This window comes from Grampus griseus (genome assembly GCF_964374135.1).
Source record: "Grampus griseus genome assembly, chromosome: 9".
In the NCBI taxonomy this organism is placed as follows: Eukaryota; Metazoa; Chordata; class Mammalia; order Artiodactyla; family Delphinidae; genus Grampus; species Grampus griseus.
This window is the reverse complement of record NC_139003.1, coordinates 60,460,987-60,477,608: the sequence shown is the minus strand read 5'-3', so window position 1 is coordinate 60,477,608 and position 16,622 is coordinate 60,460,987. Positions and strand designations below refer to the sequence as shown.

The following is a 16,622-nucleotide window of genomic DNA, read 5'->3' as shown; positions in this document are numbered from 1 at the left end:
CCTACAGGGAATAGCCAAATTGTTTTTCTGAGATACTGCTGTGTATGTCCCACCTACTTTGCTTTCTTACTCACCAAGGTAGCTTTGAGACAAAAATGTTTTAACATTTTTGTCTTTTAGGACATTTTGATGGTGAACATTTTGTATCTCTGTCAACTTAAATTTTGTTGTTGTTATTAAACTAAGATATCAGATAATACTGCTTTCTCTTTTCTTTTTAGAACTTCTCTGATTGTGTTTGAATAAGTCACTTGGAGGTAAGCTAGAAGTAGTGAAATGTTTATAATAGCTGTGTATCTTAATGTTACACTTAGGCAGTATGTATGATCATCTTTTCTACCCACTATACATCTATTAGTACAGGTATAAAGCCGGCATTTAATTGTCAGGGAGACACAAGAGGCGACTGTAGTAATCTGGAGCATCTCGTGGATTTTTCAGGGCTTTTGGGATTCTGGGATGGAGAGAGTGGGGATGGGATCTCTGGCAAGGATGGAGCCAGCCTGCATGTGTATCTGTATCTTGGGTGTAAACCTAGGATACAAAACAGAATGTGGCCTGAACACTGCTAGCTCTAGCTGACCAAATCCTAATGTGAGAGGGATGCAGCCTTTGACTGGGGGCTAAGCTGCTATAGCTGGCTGGATGTTAAGGTCATCCATCTTTCCTGAATACTTGTAAGTAAATTAAATCATTCTCTGTCCCTGTGTGCCTGCCAACCTACTGGAAAATTGCTGTAGATAAGATAATTTATATTTCAGTCTTTGAAGTGGCTTATGCAAGTTTGGGGAATCAAGATTGAATACAGAATTGGATTGGATATTGAATATTTAATTTGTCTGTTTTTCTCTCCATAGAGAGCCCATAGCTCCATTGCACCATGTGTGGTATTTGGGCCCTCTTTGGCAGTGACGACTGCCTTTCTGTTCAGTGTCTGAGTGCTATGAAGATTGCACACAGAGGTCCAGATGCATTTCGTTTTGAGAATGTCAATGGATATACCAACTGCTGCTTTGGATTTCACCGGTTGGCAGTGGTTGACCAGCTGTTTGGAATGCAGCCAATTCGAGTGAAGAAATATCCTTACTTGTGGCTGTGTTACAACGGTGAAATCTATAACCACAAGAAGGTAAACAGAATAAAACCAGAAGCTATCTGGATGTGATTAGCCTCAGAGCTAGTTGGTTATAATAATTTTATTTTGTATAATGCTTTTTGCTTTCAAACACTTTCCATGTTCATTCTCATTTGCTCCAATTATATATAGAGAGACAGGGCACCAATGCACAAAGAGGTGAAATGACTTGGTCACACACACAAAAAAAAATGATAAAAAGGATTACAGGGCTTCCCTGGTGGCGCAGTGGTTGGGAGTCCGCCTGCCGATGCGGGGGACACGGGTTCGTGCCCCTGTCCAGGAAGGTCCCACATGCCGCAGAGCGGCTGGGCCCGTGAGCCATGGCCGCTGAGCCTGCGCATCCGGAGCCTGTGCTCTGCGACGGGAGAGTCCACAACAGTGAGGCCCGCGTACCGCAAAAAAAAAAAAGGATTACACTTCAGGTTTTTAACTCTTAGAATCATTGTACTAGGCATTCTGAAAAAATGAATATGGAGCTCATGGATATGGGAGATCCAGTTTCAGTATAGGTGGTCAGAGAAAGCCTCTTGAGGAATTGACACTTCAACTCAGACTTGAATGGACAAGGATTAGCTAGCAGGGCTGGGAAGGGCATTTTCGTGCAGAGGGAATAGCCATGCTTAGAACCCTGAGATGGTCATAAGTGAACAAGGGCCATGTGGGATTGGGGAGGACCAGAGCAAGGAGGACTTGGTAAGGAGGTAGAATATAATTCTAAGAGCAGTGAGATTTGAAGATTTTTAAGGCAGGGATAGAATTTAATAGTTTGTGGGTGATCACATTTGTAGCTTATATTTAATGCTGCCCTTAAGATGTTGCTGTTGCATAATTAATCAGGCAAAGGATAGACAGGTAGCCAGATGCAGTGGAGTGCAAGAAGTAAGACTTTCGGCAGCCCTAAAATTGGAACAGTTTTTTTTTTTTTTTTGCGGTACGTGGGCCTCTCACTGTTGTGGCCTATCCCGTTGCGGAGCACAGGCTCCGGATGCGCAGGCTCAGCGGCCATGGCTCACGGGCCCAGCCGCTCCGCGGCATGTGGGATCTTCCCGGACCGGGGCACGAACCCGTGTCCCCTGCATCGGCAGGCGGACTCTCAACCACTGCGCCACCAGGGAAGCCCTGGAACAGCTTTTTAATCTGGTGAAAGCATACTCTTAGGATGAGAGTAGGGAAGGTTTGGAAATTCTAACCTGAGGAAGCCAGATTTACTAAGAGCCTTGCAATCTGGAATTGTTTGGCTGGTGTTTCATAAGAAATTTTTTAATTTAAAATTTGCAAGTTATTTTTTTTGTCACTCTCCACCCCAACTTTTAATTTTGAAAATCTCAAATTTACAAAAAAAGAACAGAACATTGAGCATCTGGATGGAATAATTGTTAATGTTTTGCCTTTTTTGCTTTATCTCTCTGTCTGTATACACACACATTCAATTTTGGGCTTAATCATTTTAGAGTATACTGCAGATATTATAACACTTTACTCCTAAGTATGTAAGCATTTGTCTGCTAAGAATAAGGGCATTCTTCTACTTAACACCAATACTATTATTATACCTAAGAATCCATAATACCCTCTAATATCCAGTTCATATTAAAATTTCCCAGGTGTTCCACGAATATATTTATAGCTGTTTTTTGGTTTTGAGCTAGATTTCATTCAAGGGTCATATATTTGGTTGTGATTTTTCTCGGTACTTTTTGAGACTTCTTGATATATGCCTATCATTCATGAGTAGGGATTTATATTCTAGTCACCCTCTGGCCATTTTTATCTCTGAATAATAGCTTTAGTCTTTGTTTGTTGTCGGCTTATAGGAACACTCAAGAATAGGCTTCTCATTTGAAGAGTCGTTATAGTTATTCAGCATATTCCTTTCATATATTTAATAAGGGCCTACTATACATCAGACATCAGTTTTATAGGTGCTTGGAGGTGAAATGGAACAGGAAAGGTAAGGGAGTTTCAAGCTAGTGGGAACAGAGGAGGGGGCAGTTAAAACTTCCTTATAAAGCCAAGTTGGTACCATATATGTGAGAATGCCAAGTTTGTATCATGGCAGTAGTAGCCTGACTTTCACCTTAAATTAGGTAGGAAATGCCATGTTTTACTTGAACAACATAGCTGCTTTTGTGTATTTTGTTAAATATTTTGAAAATATTTCTTTTCTAAATTAGCCAAATATGTTGTATTTTCAGAAGCAGAGAAGTTCCATTGCTTCTACCAATCATTCAGGTTATCTAGTGTGAGCAGCTAAAATCTGTCTAAAGAGTAGAATTGACATTTCAGGCTTATATAAAGAATGCTGCAACAGAAGCTTCAAAGGTCCCCCTTTTCTGGTGAAAATAGAATTTACTACTAAAATCCAGCCAGCAGTTGGGAGTGGAGGGAGACTGGTCAAGGAGAGGAGGAATACGAGTGAAGGTTGGGCAAAGAGGAGGCCCCCTCCCTGCAGGGGGCATCAGAGGCCTACAGCCAGCAAGTCAAATGGCAGTGTGATTTCTGCGTGATGGCAGAATATGGGGGCTCTAAGCTAAGTGTGGCTTCAGGAGGGTGGGAAGTATACACGTGAATCATTAACCAGTAAGTTACCTGTACGCTTTAGGCCAAAGAGCCATGATGGTGATGTGGTGGTGGAGTATAGATTTGGAAGCTGTTGCTTGCTGAAATCATCGAATGCTTTGGGCTCATTTATCCTGCAGGTACTTAAGCCCAGAAGGGTGAGCAGAAGACCCCTTCCAAACACTGCCTCCTAGTGACAGAGATCATCGCTGACAGTCTCTCAGAGCAAGGAGAGGTGACCAGGAGGTGGCTTTGTAGTTACTGGAAGCGGCCGAAGCCCATTTTTGGACAGTTCCGTGCTTATAGACAAAAGGTTCACAAATCTATAGAGTGAGCATGGTTGTGAAGCATGCTCTTTACAGGTCATACACATATAAACATAGAAACTTACTTTTTGAAATTTAAAAACATGTTTTAAATGTTCAAATATACCCAGCATTTCAACTTGATTTTGTTTATGTGAACCTCCTATTATCAGCCAAAAATATGAGTAAGTACAAAGAAAGAGGAACATACCAAGAAGTTTTCACCCTCACAGTTTGCCAGTGGTGAGGGAGAGCCACGGAGTTTGGGCCTAACTTAATTGAACCCTCTCTACATGCAGTGGGAATGATGGTCTCTTTGCTGTTCCGCTGGGGGATGTGGATGAATAAAGCTCCAGCATCATTTTGTCCATCACTGAGAAGTAGCTTTAATGCCTCTGCAGTGGTGGAAGGACGGGATGCTATAGTCCTCCCCAGGACCAGCAGCTCTGTGTTGGACCATTTGTCTCCACCATTGTGATGGAATCATTTATTTGTCAGGGAATAGTGCCAAATGTGTTTGTCCTTTTGCTTTCTATTTTCATAGGAAGTCTGTGAGGCTGAACTTGAAGAAGCTCAGCTGATACTATATTCCCAAACCAAAATCTCACAGTTGAAGAAGACACAGTTTTAGTGTCCATGACACCTGGCAATCTATTTGCTTGACTTAACATATTTGTGTAAATACACGTGTATTACATACACAGTATGTATATAATATACATTTCCATCCCTCCACGCAATACAGAGGTACATTGCGTCTGTATTCTGGTTATAAGACTGCAACTAAAATTTTCACGGGCTTAGCTTTATGTTATAAAGAATTTGTATGATTCTGAGTTCAAACAGGCTATATTTTTATAATGCCGTGATTCTTCTAAATCACTAACGTGCATGAAATTATAAAGCACAAAAATACTGAAGCAACTTTGCAATAAAAAAAAATTAGTGAATGCACAAGGATTCTAACATTTTTGTTTTGCTATTGTTTCCTTAAGCTGCAACACCATTTTGAATTTGAATACCAGACCAAAGTGGATGGTGAGATAATCCTTCATCTTTATGACAAAGGAGGAATTGAGCAAACAGTTTGTATGTTGGATGGGGTATTTGCATTTATTTTACTGGATACTGCCAATAAGAAAGTATTCTTGGGCAGAGATACCTATGGAGTCAGACCTTTGTTTAAAGCCGTGACAGAAGATGGATTTTTGGCCGTGTGTTCAGAAGCTAAAGGTAATGATAGAATTTTACTGTAGATTTTCATTATTGTCCTGATTCTGTGTTTTCTTTTAAATAATATTTATAAATCTAATCCAATGCATATTTACAAATGGGGCAACGCAGATTTTTTACAAGTGACTATGAGAGTCATCGACTTTCTGAGCTTTTCTTTATAAAGCCAAGGAGTTGGACTCTCCTTTTAGCACTTAAATTCTGTAAACCTTAGAGGATAAGTCTGTAGTAAAGTCATTTAATTTTTGTTGTGCTGATAGGCTCTGCGTCTGGTCTGATTCCATATGTATTTTCAAGTTTCCCTATGTCACATTGTAATGGTAGGGTTGGCCGGCCCTGCAGTTATTGCACTGTGGTACTGTGCCATGGCTATCACACAGACTCATTTTAATTTAGCATTTTTTAAACAGCTTTATTGGTGTATAATTTACATGCCATACAATTCTTCCATTTAAAGTGTACAATTCAGTGGTTTTTAGTATGTTCATAGATATCTGCAAACAATGCTTCGGTCAATTTTAGAAATTTTTTATCACCTCAAAAATAAACCCCGTAGGGAAATCCCTGGCGGTCCAGTGGTTAGGACTCTGCGCTTTCACTGCTGAGGGCCCCGGTTCGATTCCTGGTCAGGGGAACTGAGATCCCACAAGTCTCGCAATGCAGCCAAAAAAATAAAAATAAACCTTGTACTCTTGAGCTGTCACTCCCCATCACTCCATATCCATCAGCCATTAAACTTCCTGTCCCCAACTACCTCCTCTACCCCCTCTCCCCCCAGTCCCAGCCAACTGCCAATCTGCTTTCAGTCTATGTGGATTTCCCTATTCTGGGCATTCCATATGAACGGAGTCATATCATATGTGGTCTTTTGTTACTGGCTTCTATCACTTGGCATAATGTTTCCGAGGTCTGTCTATGTTGTAACATGTATCAGTATTTACTTTTTATGGCCAAAAGATACTCCATTACATGGATATTTGTAATGGATTACATTACAAATATGGTTTACATAAACATTCTGTTTATCCACTGTTAATCCTTTTGTCAGTTGATGGACAATTGGCTCTTATGAATAATGCTTCTCTACATATTTGTGTACAAGTTTTTGTGTTTTCATTTCTCTTCGGTGTATACCTAGGAGTGGACTTGCTGGGTCATGTGGTTTACTCTGTGTTTACAAATAGCATCAAAAAGAATAAAATACTTGAGAATAAATCTAATAAAAGCAGTGCAAAACTGTATGCTGAAAACTATAAAACATTGTTGAAAGAAATGAAAGAAGATCTAAATAAATTGGAAAGCATACAATGATCGTGGATCGAAGACTTAACATTGTTAAGTTGGCACAGACTCCCCCAATGGATCTACAGATTCAGCATGACCTCTGTCAGAATCCCAGGTGACTTCTTCGTAAAAATTGACAAGCTGACTCTGAAATTCATAGGGAATGGCAAAGGACTCACAATAACCAAAACAATCTTGAGAAAGAATAAAGTAGGAGGATTCTCACTTCCTGACTTCAAAACGTACTACAAAATAACGATAATCAGGACAGTGTGGTACTGGCAGGACAGACATATAGACCAGTGGAATAGAACTAAGAGTCCAAAAGTGAATCCATACATCTGCAGTCAACAGATTTTCATCAAGGGTTCCAAGACCATTCAATGGGCGGAGAATAGTCTTTTCAACAAATGGTGCTGGGACAACTGGACACACACATGCAAAAAAATGAAGTTATTAAACCTTTACCTCACACCATACATAAAAATTAAAGTGGGTCAAACTCCTAAATGTAAACACTAAAACTATAAATCTCTTAGAAGAAAATATATGGCTAAATCTTCATGACCTTGGATTTTGCAAAGATGTCTTAGATATGACCCCGAAAGCACAAGCAACAAAAAAATAAATTGGATTTCATCAGAATTAAACATTCTTGTACTTCAAAGGACACCATCAAGAAAGTGAAAAGACAACCCACAGAATGGAATAAAATACTTATAAATCATATTTAGCATTTCTTGACAAAGTTGAGGAAGGCATTCATCTTTTATCTCCTAGCTAGATAGAATGACATCCTAAAATCTGGTCTACCTGCCTGTCTGCCTTTTTGCCTCATTCCTTAAATCACTTACTGTGATCGTATGGCAAAGAAGTATATATGTTATTTACCTAAAGTGCTGTTAGGGAAGCCCAGCAAAGAGAACACAAGGGAAAAGCAGACTCCATACTTCCACTGTGTCTCCAAAACCTTGATATGGAATTACGGTCTCACGTCCAATTTACCCTCTGAAATTTCTTGACTTGTGTTTTTTTTACATCCTTAACACTGCCCTTTTCTAAACAACATGATCTCATCTAGAATACTGTACTGCAATAGTTTTCCTTTCTCAGTGCTTTTAGAATAGCCTATCAAAAACTCATTTGGTCATGGTGCTCCCTGCTTAAAATCTTGTAACTGCTTCTCCCCCTACGGGAGCTGTGTGGCTAGCTTGAGGTCTGCTAGCTGGTGATAGGATCTGGGGCTTGTCTGCTGTTTGAATTCCACACTACACAGTAGATTCCTGGGTCAACAAACTCAAATTATAAATCATAATAAGTATTCTGTGTAGATAGGCTTACTGTTTATAATAAACCACTGATTTTTCTTTTCTTTTTTTTTTTTTTGTGGTATGCGGCCTCTCACTGTTGTGGCCTCTCCCATTGCGGAGCACAGGCTCCGGACTCACAGGCTCAGCGGCCATGGCTTACGGGCCCAGCCGCTCCGCGGCATGTGGGATCTTCCCGGATCAGGGCACGAACCCGTGTCCCCTGCATCGGCAGGCGGACTCTCAACCACTGCGCCACCAGGGAAGCCCCTGATTTTTCTTTTTTAATCACAGATCATGGTGAAGTCAAGTTGGTTACTTCCTGTGAGCACTTATTGAGGGAATTTAAATTATAATGTTTAACTCACATACAGTATATAATAGCTACATAAGGGATAGATGTCTGACTTCTTAATATCTGAGTTTAAAGTACGTAATGGTGGATCATTTTGCTTGTTAAAGGACTGGGAACCACAGCTATTTTCTTAAGATACCTCAGTGATGACAAGTGACTACCAGGATATCATGAAATTAAGTTTCAAGTCACTCTCTTTGCTTAATAAATGTATCTTTTCTTGTATTTGTTTGCTTTAGTGAAGAAAATAGATTTTTTAAAATCAGAAATTCCAGCTAGGGAGAAGAAATTGAACACTGAAGATTTTCCTATTGCCTTGAATTACTATAAACCAGTGTAATTTTGCTGTGCATCTCTGTACTACTGTTACCTTTCTAGTAAGTAGATGGTAGTGTTTCGAGTGATTATATTTTTCCAGTTTTGCTTATGTAATGGACACGTATTTGTATTAAAGAGGGAAGATAAATAGGAAGTTAGAGGATACTAACTAATCATGAAAGTTACTGTGAAGTATTATCCTCATTTGAATAAATTTATCTTTTTGAATATGTAGGTCTCATTAACTTGAAGCACTCCATGACTCCTTTTTTAAAAGTGGAGCCTTTTCTCCCAGGACACTATGAAGTTTTGGATTTAAAGCCAAATGGCAAAGTAGCATCGGTGGAAATGGTTAAATATCATAACTGTAGAGATGAGCCTCTGCATGCCCTGTATGACAGCGTGGAGAAACTCTTCCCAGGTAAGAAAGCAGAAGCCCACCCACCTGTTCCCCACCTCTCTCCCCAAAAGGAAAACTGTACTCTCACATCACTGGAATGATGTAAGTTCGAAAATCTGTTTCCTTTTTAATTTGGAGGTGACACATTGCAATTTGGCCAACTTCACTGTTGAGCAAATGCCATCATGATAGAGGTAGATGACTGTGTACCCATTTCAGTAAATAATTCAGCCCAGGCTTTTCTGCAGCTATTTAATTTCCTTTATGTGTTAATAGGTTTTGAGATAGAAACTGTGAAGAACAACCTCCGAATCCTTTTTGACAATGCCATTAAGAAACGTTTGATGACGGACAGAAGGATTGGCTGCCTTTTATCAGGTGAAGTCAGTTTAAAAACCTAATTGTATTTAGTGCATATTTAAGTTAAATGATTTATAGCTATCCTGGAGGTTTTGACTATAAAATACTATATGATTTAATCTTTCCTCCATTATAGGATGAAAAAGTTTTCTGTAAGTTGCTTTCAATATTTTAATAATAATGTAGCAAATTGTACATTGTACATTGTAGCAAATAATAATGTAGCAAATAATGTAGCAAAGTGATACTATAATTATATTGGCACGAATGAGCTAGTAAACATTCTTTAGAATGTTCCATGTCCTCCTAGTCCACCATCTTGATTCGAGTCCTAGAATGTGTGTAGTGGTTTTCAACCAATTCAAATACTGTTACCATTATCACAGGTTAAATGTTAGATTTTTCTTATTCAAGTTGATTTTCAATTTATAAAACTTGGGGATTTTAAATGGTAAAACTCTAATCTTGGTGCTTAATAGGAATGTAAATCATATCTGTCCCTCTCTTATGTAAGGCCCATAACCACTACACTTCCTGTCTTGCTCATAGGTGGCTTGGATTCCAGTTTGGTTGCTGCCATCCTATTGAAGCAGCTAAAAGAGGCCAAAGTACAGTATCCTCTCCAGACATTTGCGATTGGCATGGAAGACAGTCCCGATTTACTAGCTGCTAGAAAGGTAAGACACTGTCTTTGTCTGTTATGTAGTTAAGACAGACTTGTTAGTAATTGATGGTTCTATACTTTGCTGCTGCATTGACTTAGATAATTGTTTTGAATTAAATATATTAAAATGGAATGAAATGCCTGTTGAATATCAACTATGTTGTACACTGTATTCTGGGCACTTTTTTTTTTTTTGCGGTACACAGGCCTCTCACTGTTGTGGCCTCTCCCGTTGCGGAGCACAGGCTCCGGACGCGCAGGCTCAGCGGCCATGGCTCACGGGCCCAGCCGCTCCGCGGCATGTGGGATCTTCCTGGACCAGGGCACGAACCCGTGTCCCTGGCATCGGCAGGTGGACTCTCAACCACTGCGCCAACAGGGAAGCCCCTCTGGGCACTTTTATCTATCACGACCCATGCAGTCCTCACAAAGACCCTATGATAATTCCGCCCTTTTGAGAGTTAGGGCATGGTATAGTGGTTCAGGCTGCAGGCGTTAGAGCCTGACTGCTGGTTTCAAATCGTACTTCTACCACACAATTCCTCACTTACGCAATGGAAGTAATAGTATCTACCATGGGATAGTTTTGAGGTGAAAATTACATAATACTTAATATAAGTGTGTAGGATAGAACCTAGCGTGTATGAGTACTTAGAGAATGTTAGATGTTCTTTTTACTTTTCTTTTTTTTTCTTTTATAAAGTACTGTGTTTAGGGCTGTGGGCAGAGGGGACCTTGTACACATTCAGTGTGCGGGAGACCTCGTTCCCACTTTGGAGAAACTTGCATAGAATGGCTGAGAAGGAGCAAGCAGGTGGTCCCAAAGCAAGCTGACCAATGCTAAATGAATCCACAATAGCCAAAGGAAACAGAATGAGGGGAGGGGCCATTTAATTTAGGAATAACATCCTGGATGTAAAATTAGGCATTGCAGGAGGGCCAAAAGGAGGTAAAATCAGTGTGAGGGGGAGTGGGGGGCATGCTTGTTAGGGTGAAGTCTTGGCGTGGGAAGAGTGGCTGGGAGCTCTACCTCTCGGTGGTCAGTGGAGGGCAGACACCGGGGGAGGCAAGGGAGCCTGACTAGGTGGGGCTCATATGCAGTGGCCTAGAGAATCATTTCCCCTTATTGTGGTGGCCTACGGAATCATTTCCGCTTAGTTTGTCTTGTTTGTTTAACACCCTTGTTAATTCATAATGTGTTGTGAACTACAGTCCCGCTTCATTTTCAAGAGTAGTCCTTTAAAACACAAGCCTGTGGGTATTTCTTGTATAATCAGGTGGCAAATCATATTGGCAGCGAACACCATGAAGTCCTCTTTAACTCTGAGGAAGGCATTCAGGTCCTGGATGAAGTCATATTTTCCTTGGAAACTTACGATATTACGACAGTCCGTGCTTCAGTAGGTAAGGTATTTTATGATCCCAAAAAGATTTTTAATACTGAAAAGGTGTAAGGAGTAAACAGTCCTGTTTCAAGCAGTTGTTTAAAAAACAGTACTCAAGAATGAACAGAGGTAAAATTCCTGTGTCAGCAATTGTTAAAGACAAGGCCATTTAAGAATTCCTGAAATCTCTTTTGGAGAGGTACAATAAATATATAGTTAAACTTCCACATTTATGGTATCACTATTTATATTTCTTCAAAAAGTAGATACATATTTTTTGCACCACCTTTCCCCCAGTTTCTCTGTATAAAAGTTTCTTGGGCTGTATAGGGAAACAGGTCTATGTTGTAACTTATTTCTGTAAGGAATGCTCGTTTTAGATATATTTTGGTAAATATTCCATCATACGACTTATCAATCAATAACATATTGTGCAGCAAGAAATATGAGTTTTACCCTGTGGATACACACTGAGATTAGAAGCATACTCCCAATCAGACTGATCTAATTTTGCTGAGCCTCTAATATGCTACTGGCTTAGATATGCCTCTCTTAAGGGATGCAGAATCTGACACGACTCCATTGCAAAGTTTAGGGTCTGCATCCTCATGCTCTAACTTTGCAATAATAGTACAGAGGTGCTGTCTCTCCCAAGGAAGCAAAAATTAGTTCTTGAAGGGCAAAAAAATATTAGGTATTACAGTGGTTTCTGGCCTTCCAAAGGGCCACGGTACATCAGCAGAAATACGGTATTTCTGGTACTGATATTTCGTTGGTGAAGGAGATTAGGGAAGAAGGTCTAAAAAGTATCCCTAGGGAGGTGATAATGAAAAAACAGTTAAGAACAGATAGTGGTTTACAGGGATGTGGAGCAGGGACCAACCGCGGGCCTCTCACTATTGTGGCCTCTCCCGTTGCGGAGCACAGGCTCCGGACGCGCAGGCTCAGCGGCCATGGCTCACGGGTCCAGCCGCTCCGCAGCATGTGGGATCTTCCCGGACTGGGGCACGAACCCGTGTCCCCTGCATCGGCAGGCAGACTCTCAACCACTGCACCACCAGGGAAGCCCCAACCAGCACCTTTTAATGATGCAATATTCTTAACTGTATTTGACATATGCTGAATGGGGAGTAGGTATCAGAAAAAAAGCCCCGAATAAAAATTAAGCTACCAAAGCCCTACCTTTTAATTTTTTTATAGTGATACTGGTGTGAAAGTTATCACATCTAAGATATTTGAGTCATTGTTCAGCAAAATTTTTTAGCATTTTTAACATTGTTTAGCAAAATCTTCAGATAGACATTCTTGGTCTGAAAGCAGTAACATTTTAAAACCTATATATAAAATTGTGGAAGGGTTTTGGGGTGTTTCATCACAACAGTACGACTTTTGGATTACATACATAAAAAGATAGGTACCATATAAAGATATTGTAGATATAAGGTCATTCTTTTGCAAACTACTTTATATTAACAGAGAGTCTAGTGTGATAGCAAAGCTTGCAGTCATTTCCAGAAATCAAATAAAAGACATTTTTGGTAGAGGGTTATGTGGACATTAACAATAATTTCTGTCTCTTTTTTAAGGTATGTACTTAATTTCAAAGTACATTCGGAAGAACACGGATAGCGTAGTGATCTTCTCTGGAGAAGGTTCAGATGAACTTACACAGGGTTACATATATTTTCACAAGGTAAGCATTCTCAAATGGAGGGATATTGATCCTAGGGGAAGAAAAGTATGAATTATTATTTACCTATTTTCTATCTTCTTTTTTGGCATAACAGTAACACTTTGAACATCTTGTGAGGCATATCAGGAAATCTGATAGTGTGTGTATTTCGGGGGGGAGAAAGAAGTCTTAATAGTGTCAGATAATATCTTTTTTTGAACTCGTTAAGCCTAAGAATCATGTTTCTGCTCTTAGTCTCCTATGGTCTTATGGCTGTCGTACAGCATGTCATTTTATTTGTTCTAGCAGTAGCAGTCTTGGTGTGAGGGAAGGTACGTTTTATCAAGCATTTACTCCCTTCCCTAAGCTCTGTTGGGCTTTTTGTCTTACCCACCTTTAGAATTGGAGTTATGTGTACGAGTAAGATATAAAAACTGTTTCATGTGCCAGAAGCAAAGCTTGTGGGTGTATTTGTAACTTCAGCTCTGTTTGCAAACTAGGCTCCTTCCCCTGAGAAGGCCGAGGAGGAGAGTGAGCGGCTTCTGAAGGAACTGTATTTGTTTGATGTTCTCCGAGCAGATCGAACTACTGCTGCCCATGGGTAAACGTGGTATTTTAGGAAGCGATTGTTAAAATAACCTCAAAAAACAAAAGGCTCAGTGGTCGATTTCTTTCTTTCCAGTTAGTATATGTTGCAAAGTATGCCTTCTATAGAGAAAATGAAGCTTGTCTGTTGGTGCAAAGGGATTAGGCTGAATCAGAGTGCTGTTGTCATGGTGAGAGGACATGGATAGGCGGTTTGAGATGGAGTTCCCATCTTGAAAGCACAACATCTTGCCCACTTCTGGGCAACTGAGATGGAAGGCACTTGCAGCTTTTTTTTTTTAGTTTTTTTTAAGAGAAGTAAAGATTATACACCTTCATGTTGTGAGCGTTGAGCACCTGCCATGCCAGTTTGATGCTGTGGGGACCATGTGTGGGGAGAGGGAAGCGAAGATGCAAGAGATTTGATTAGCTTAAAGTTGGCTAAAGTTTTCACTTTTTAAAGCTGGTCATGTTGGAGAATTGAAGACTCTTAACTGTACGTGATAAACAACCAGTATCAACTCTTTTAGTTGCTTCTATCAAATCACACGTAGATTAGAAAATAATATGAGGTTGGGGAATGAACTGACACAAACATTTTTACTACTAACTGATGAATAACTTACATTCAGTATAAACCAGCGTTCCACAGTGTTTCATCCAAGGTCACATCATCTGTTTCTTGAATCCTGGGGACTCTGGTTAGGACAAGCAGATAGGGTAATAACCGCAGATTAGCATTACTGTTTTTAATAGGATGAGAGATGGTCTCACCTAGAAAAAACTGTGAGTCAGGAAAGTCCAGGCAAAGTACGTTCTTAATGATCAGGTCACTCATTCTTTTTCTGATTTTTGAGGTATTTAATAGTTTACAGAAGGGAAAGTAAAAGTAATTATTCTCCAGTAGTTTGTTTCATTCCCTAGATGATGTAATGTGTACTCTGAATGAAGGTTTTTGTATTCATGCATTAGCGTAGGGCAGTTACTTAGGATTATAAAAATGACTTTATAATGTTAACATTACTTAGAGGCTAAGTGAATTCCTAGGAAACTAAGTCTGAATCTAAACAGACAGGCACTAAATATCCATTTTGATTTAGATTTTCTTCTTTTCCTTTTTAAGCCTTGAACTGAGAGTCCCCTTCCTGGATCATCGATTTTCTTCCTATTACATGTCTCTGCCACCAAATATGAAAACCCCCAAGGTGGGTGAATCAAGATAAAAACTGTCAAAAAACCACTGATACTGGTTATATTTAGATCACTGACACTCCTTTTGTTTTCATGTCAGAACGGGATAGAAAAACATCTTCTGAGAGAGACCTTTGAGGACTCCAATCTGATACCTAAAGAGATTCTCTGGCGACCAAAAGAAGCCTTCAGTGATGGAATAACCTCAGTTAAGAATTCCTGGTTTAGGATTTTACAGGAATACATTGACCATCAGGTATCATGTCTTTAAAAGTATTTTCTGGAATAGGATAATTTGGGTGCAGAGGAGTAATCACTGTTCATTTTGTATTTAATTTAAATGTTTGTGTCTGCAGGAGAGATGCCCTGTAAACAATACTTCTTTTAAAGAATTCTGTAAGAATAAGGTGGCATCTAGAATAGAGAGGAGACTTACCAGTCATCACTGACTTTTTTTTTTTAATTTATCTATTTTATTTATTTTTGGCTGCGTTGGGTCTTCATTGCTGAGAATGGGCTTTCTTTTTAGTTGCAGCGAGTGGGGGCTATTCGTTGTGGTGCACGGGCTTCTCATTGCGGTGGCTTCTCGTTGCAGGGCACGGGCTCTAGGCGTGCAGGCTTCAGTTGTAGCACGCGGGCTCAGTAGTTGTGGGACATGGGCTCTAGAGTGTGGGCTCAGTAGTAGTGGCGCACTGGCCTAGTTGCTCCGCGGTATGTGGGATCTTCCCGGACCAGGGCTTGAACCCGTGTCCCCTGCATTGGCAGGTGGATTCTTAACCACTGCGCCACCAGGGAAGCCCCCTGGCTTTCATCTTACACATTTTTGGGCACCTGTTGGGTGCCAGATGATGTTATTAGGCACAAATGAATCGAACACTTAGAACCACCACTTAGAAGAAGTATGCATGTGAATGTTCCTTAAAGGTCACTGCAGCTATGTATATTAGGGTATTTTAGCATTTTCTAAGTGATCCAAAGAGTCTCTCACACAATATACATTCATGCCTTTTCTCTTTTTGTTTTCTGTTTTTGTGAAGCCAGATTAAATACAAGTATTTCCATGCCGGTTAAAAAACCATTTCGCTTCTATCTTGTTATTCTTGCAGGTTGATGATGCGGTGATGGCAAGCGCAGCCCAAAAATTTGCCGTCAATACTCCGAAAACGAAAGAAGGCTATTACTACCGTCAGATCTTTGAACGCCACTACCCGGGCCGCGCCGACTGGCTGCCTCATTACTGGATGCCCAGGTGGACTAGCGCCACGGACCCTTCCGCCCGCACTCTGACCCATTACAAGGCCACTGCCAAAGCTTAGGTATTCCCTGAGCCGTGGAGTGAAAGCAAACATTTCTTCTCATTGTGAAGGGTAGGGGGCTTGGGGGCAGGAAGGGTCAACGGCCCAGGCTTGCTTGGGTGTGAAAAAATAAAAGTCTTAAATCTGAAACATTGCTCTAGTCATTTATATTCATATAGCCCCCTCATCAGAGGTAGCTAGAAACTGAACAGCTTTCACTGTATCACAATAAGAGAGTGAGCTAGGAAAGGGGAAACAGTCTGATGTTTGGGAAGCCTCACACGCCCTTTCCTGGCAGAGCTACTGGAGAGGGCTTTGGGGTCTCATGCCAGCGGGGCCTCCTTCCAGGCCTTGCCTCATCTGCGTGTGGTCCTCCTCTGACCTCCTCCCTTAGTTCTTTCTGCATTCCTAACAGCTGGCTAGTTACACTCTGGAGAGGTCAGTCCTTTGTAAGACTTTGACAGCTCTATTTTGTAAGACATGTTGACTGAAAACTGCACAGCCTAAAAGTTGAGAATTAAGTCATCAGAAAATCTGCCAAATAAAACTTAACTTAAGCCCAGAAGACAGC

General features: G+C 40.5%; 1 protein-coding gene across 1 annotated transcript; it reads left to right on the top strand.

The window, feature by feature from the left end:
* Positions 1–880: 880 nt before the first annotated feature.
* On the top strand, positions 881–16,167 carry ASNS (asparagine synthetase (glutamine-hydrolyzing); the record flags this gene model as incomplete). The annotated part of the gene is made up of 11 exons (XM_082661451.1): positions 881–1,129; positions 4,998–5,235; positions 8,735–8,920; positions 9,176–9,277; positions 9,809–9,936; positions 11,201–11,327; positions 12,895–13,001; positions 13,481–13,581; positions 14,689–14,770; positions 14,857–15,012; positions 15,863–16,167. The coding sequence occupies 11 exons, from the start codon at positions 881–883 to the stop codon at positions 16,070–16,072; spliced, it is 1,686 nt and encodes a 561-aa protein (XP_082517577.1). The 3' UTR covers positions 16,073–16,167.
* Positions 16,168–16,622: the final 455 nt, after the last annotated feature.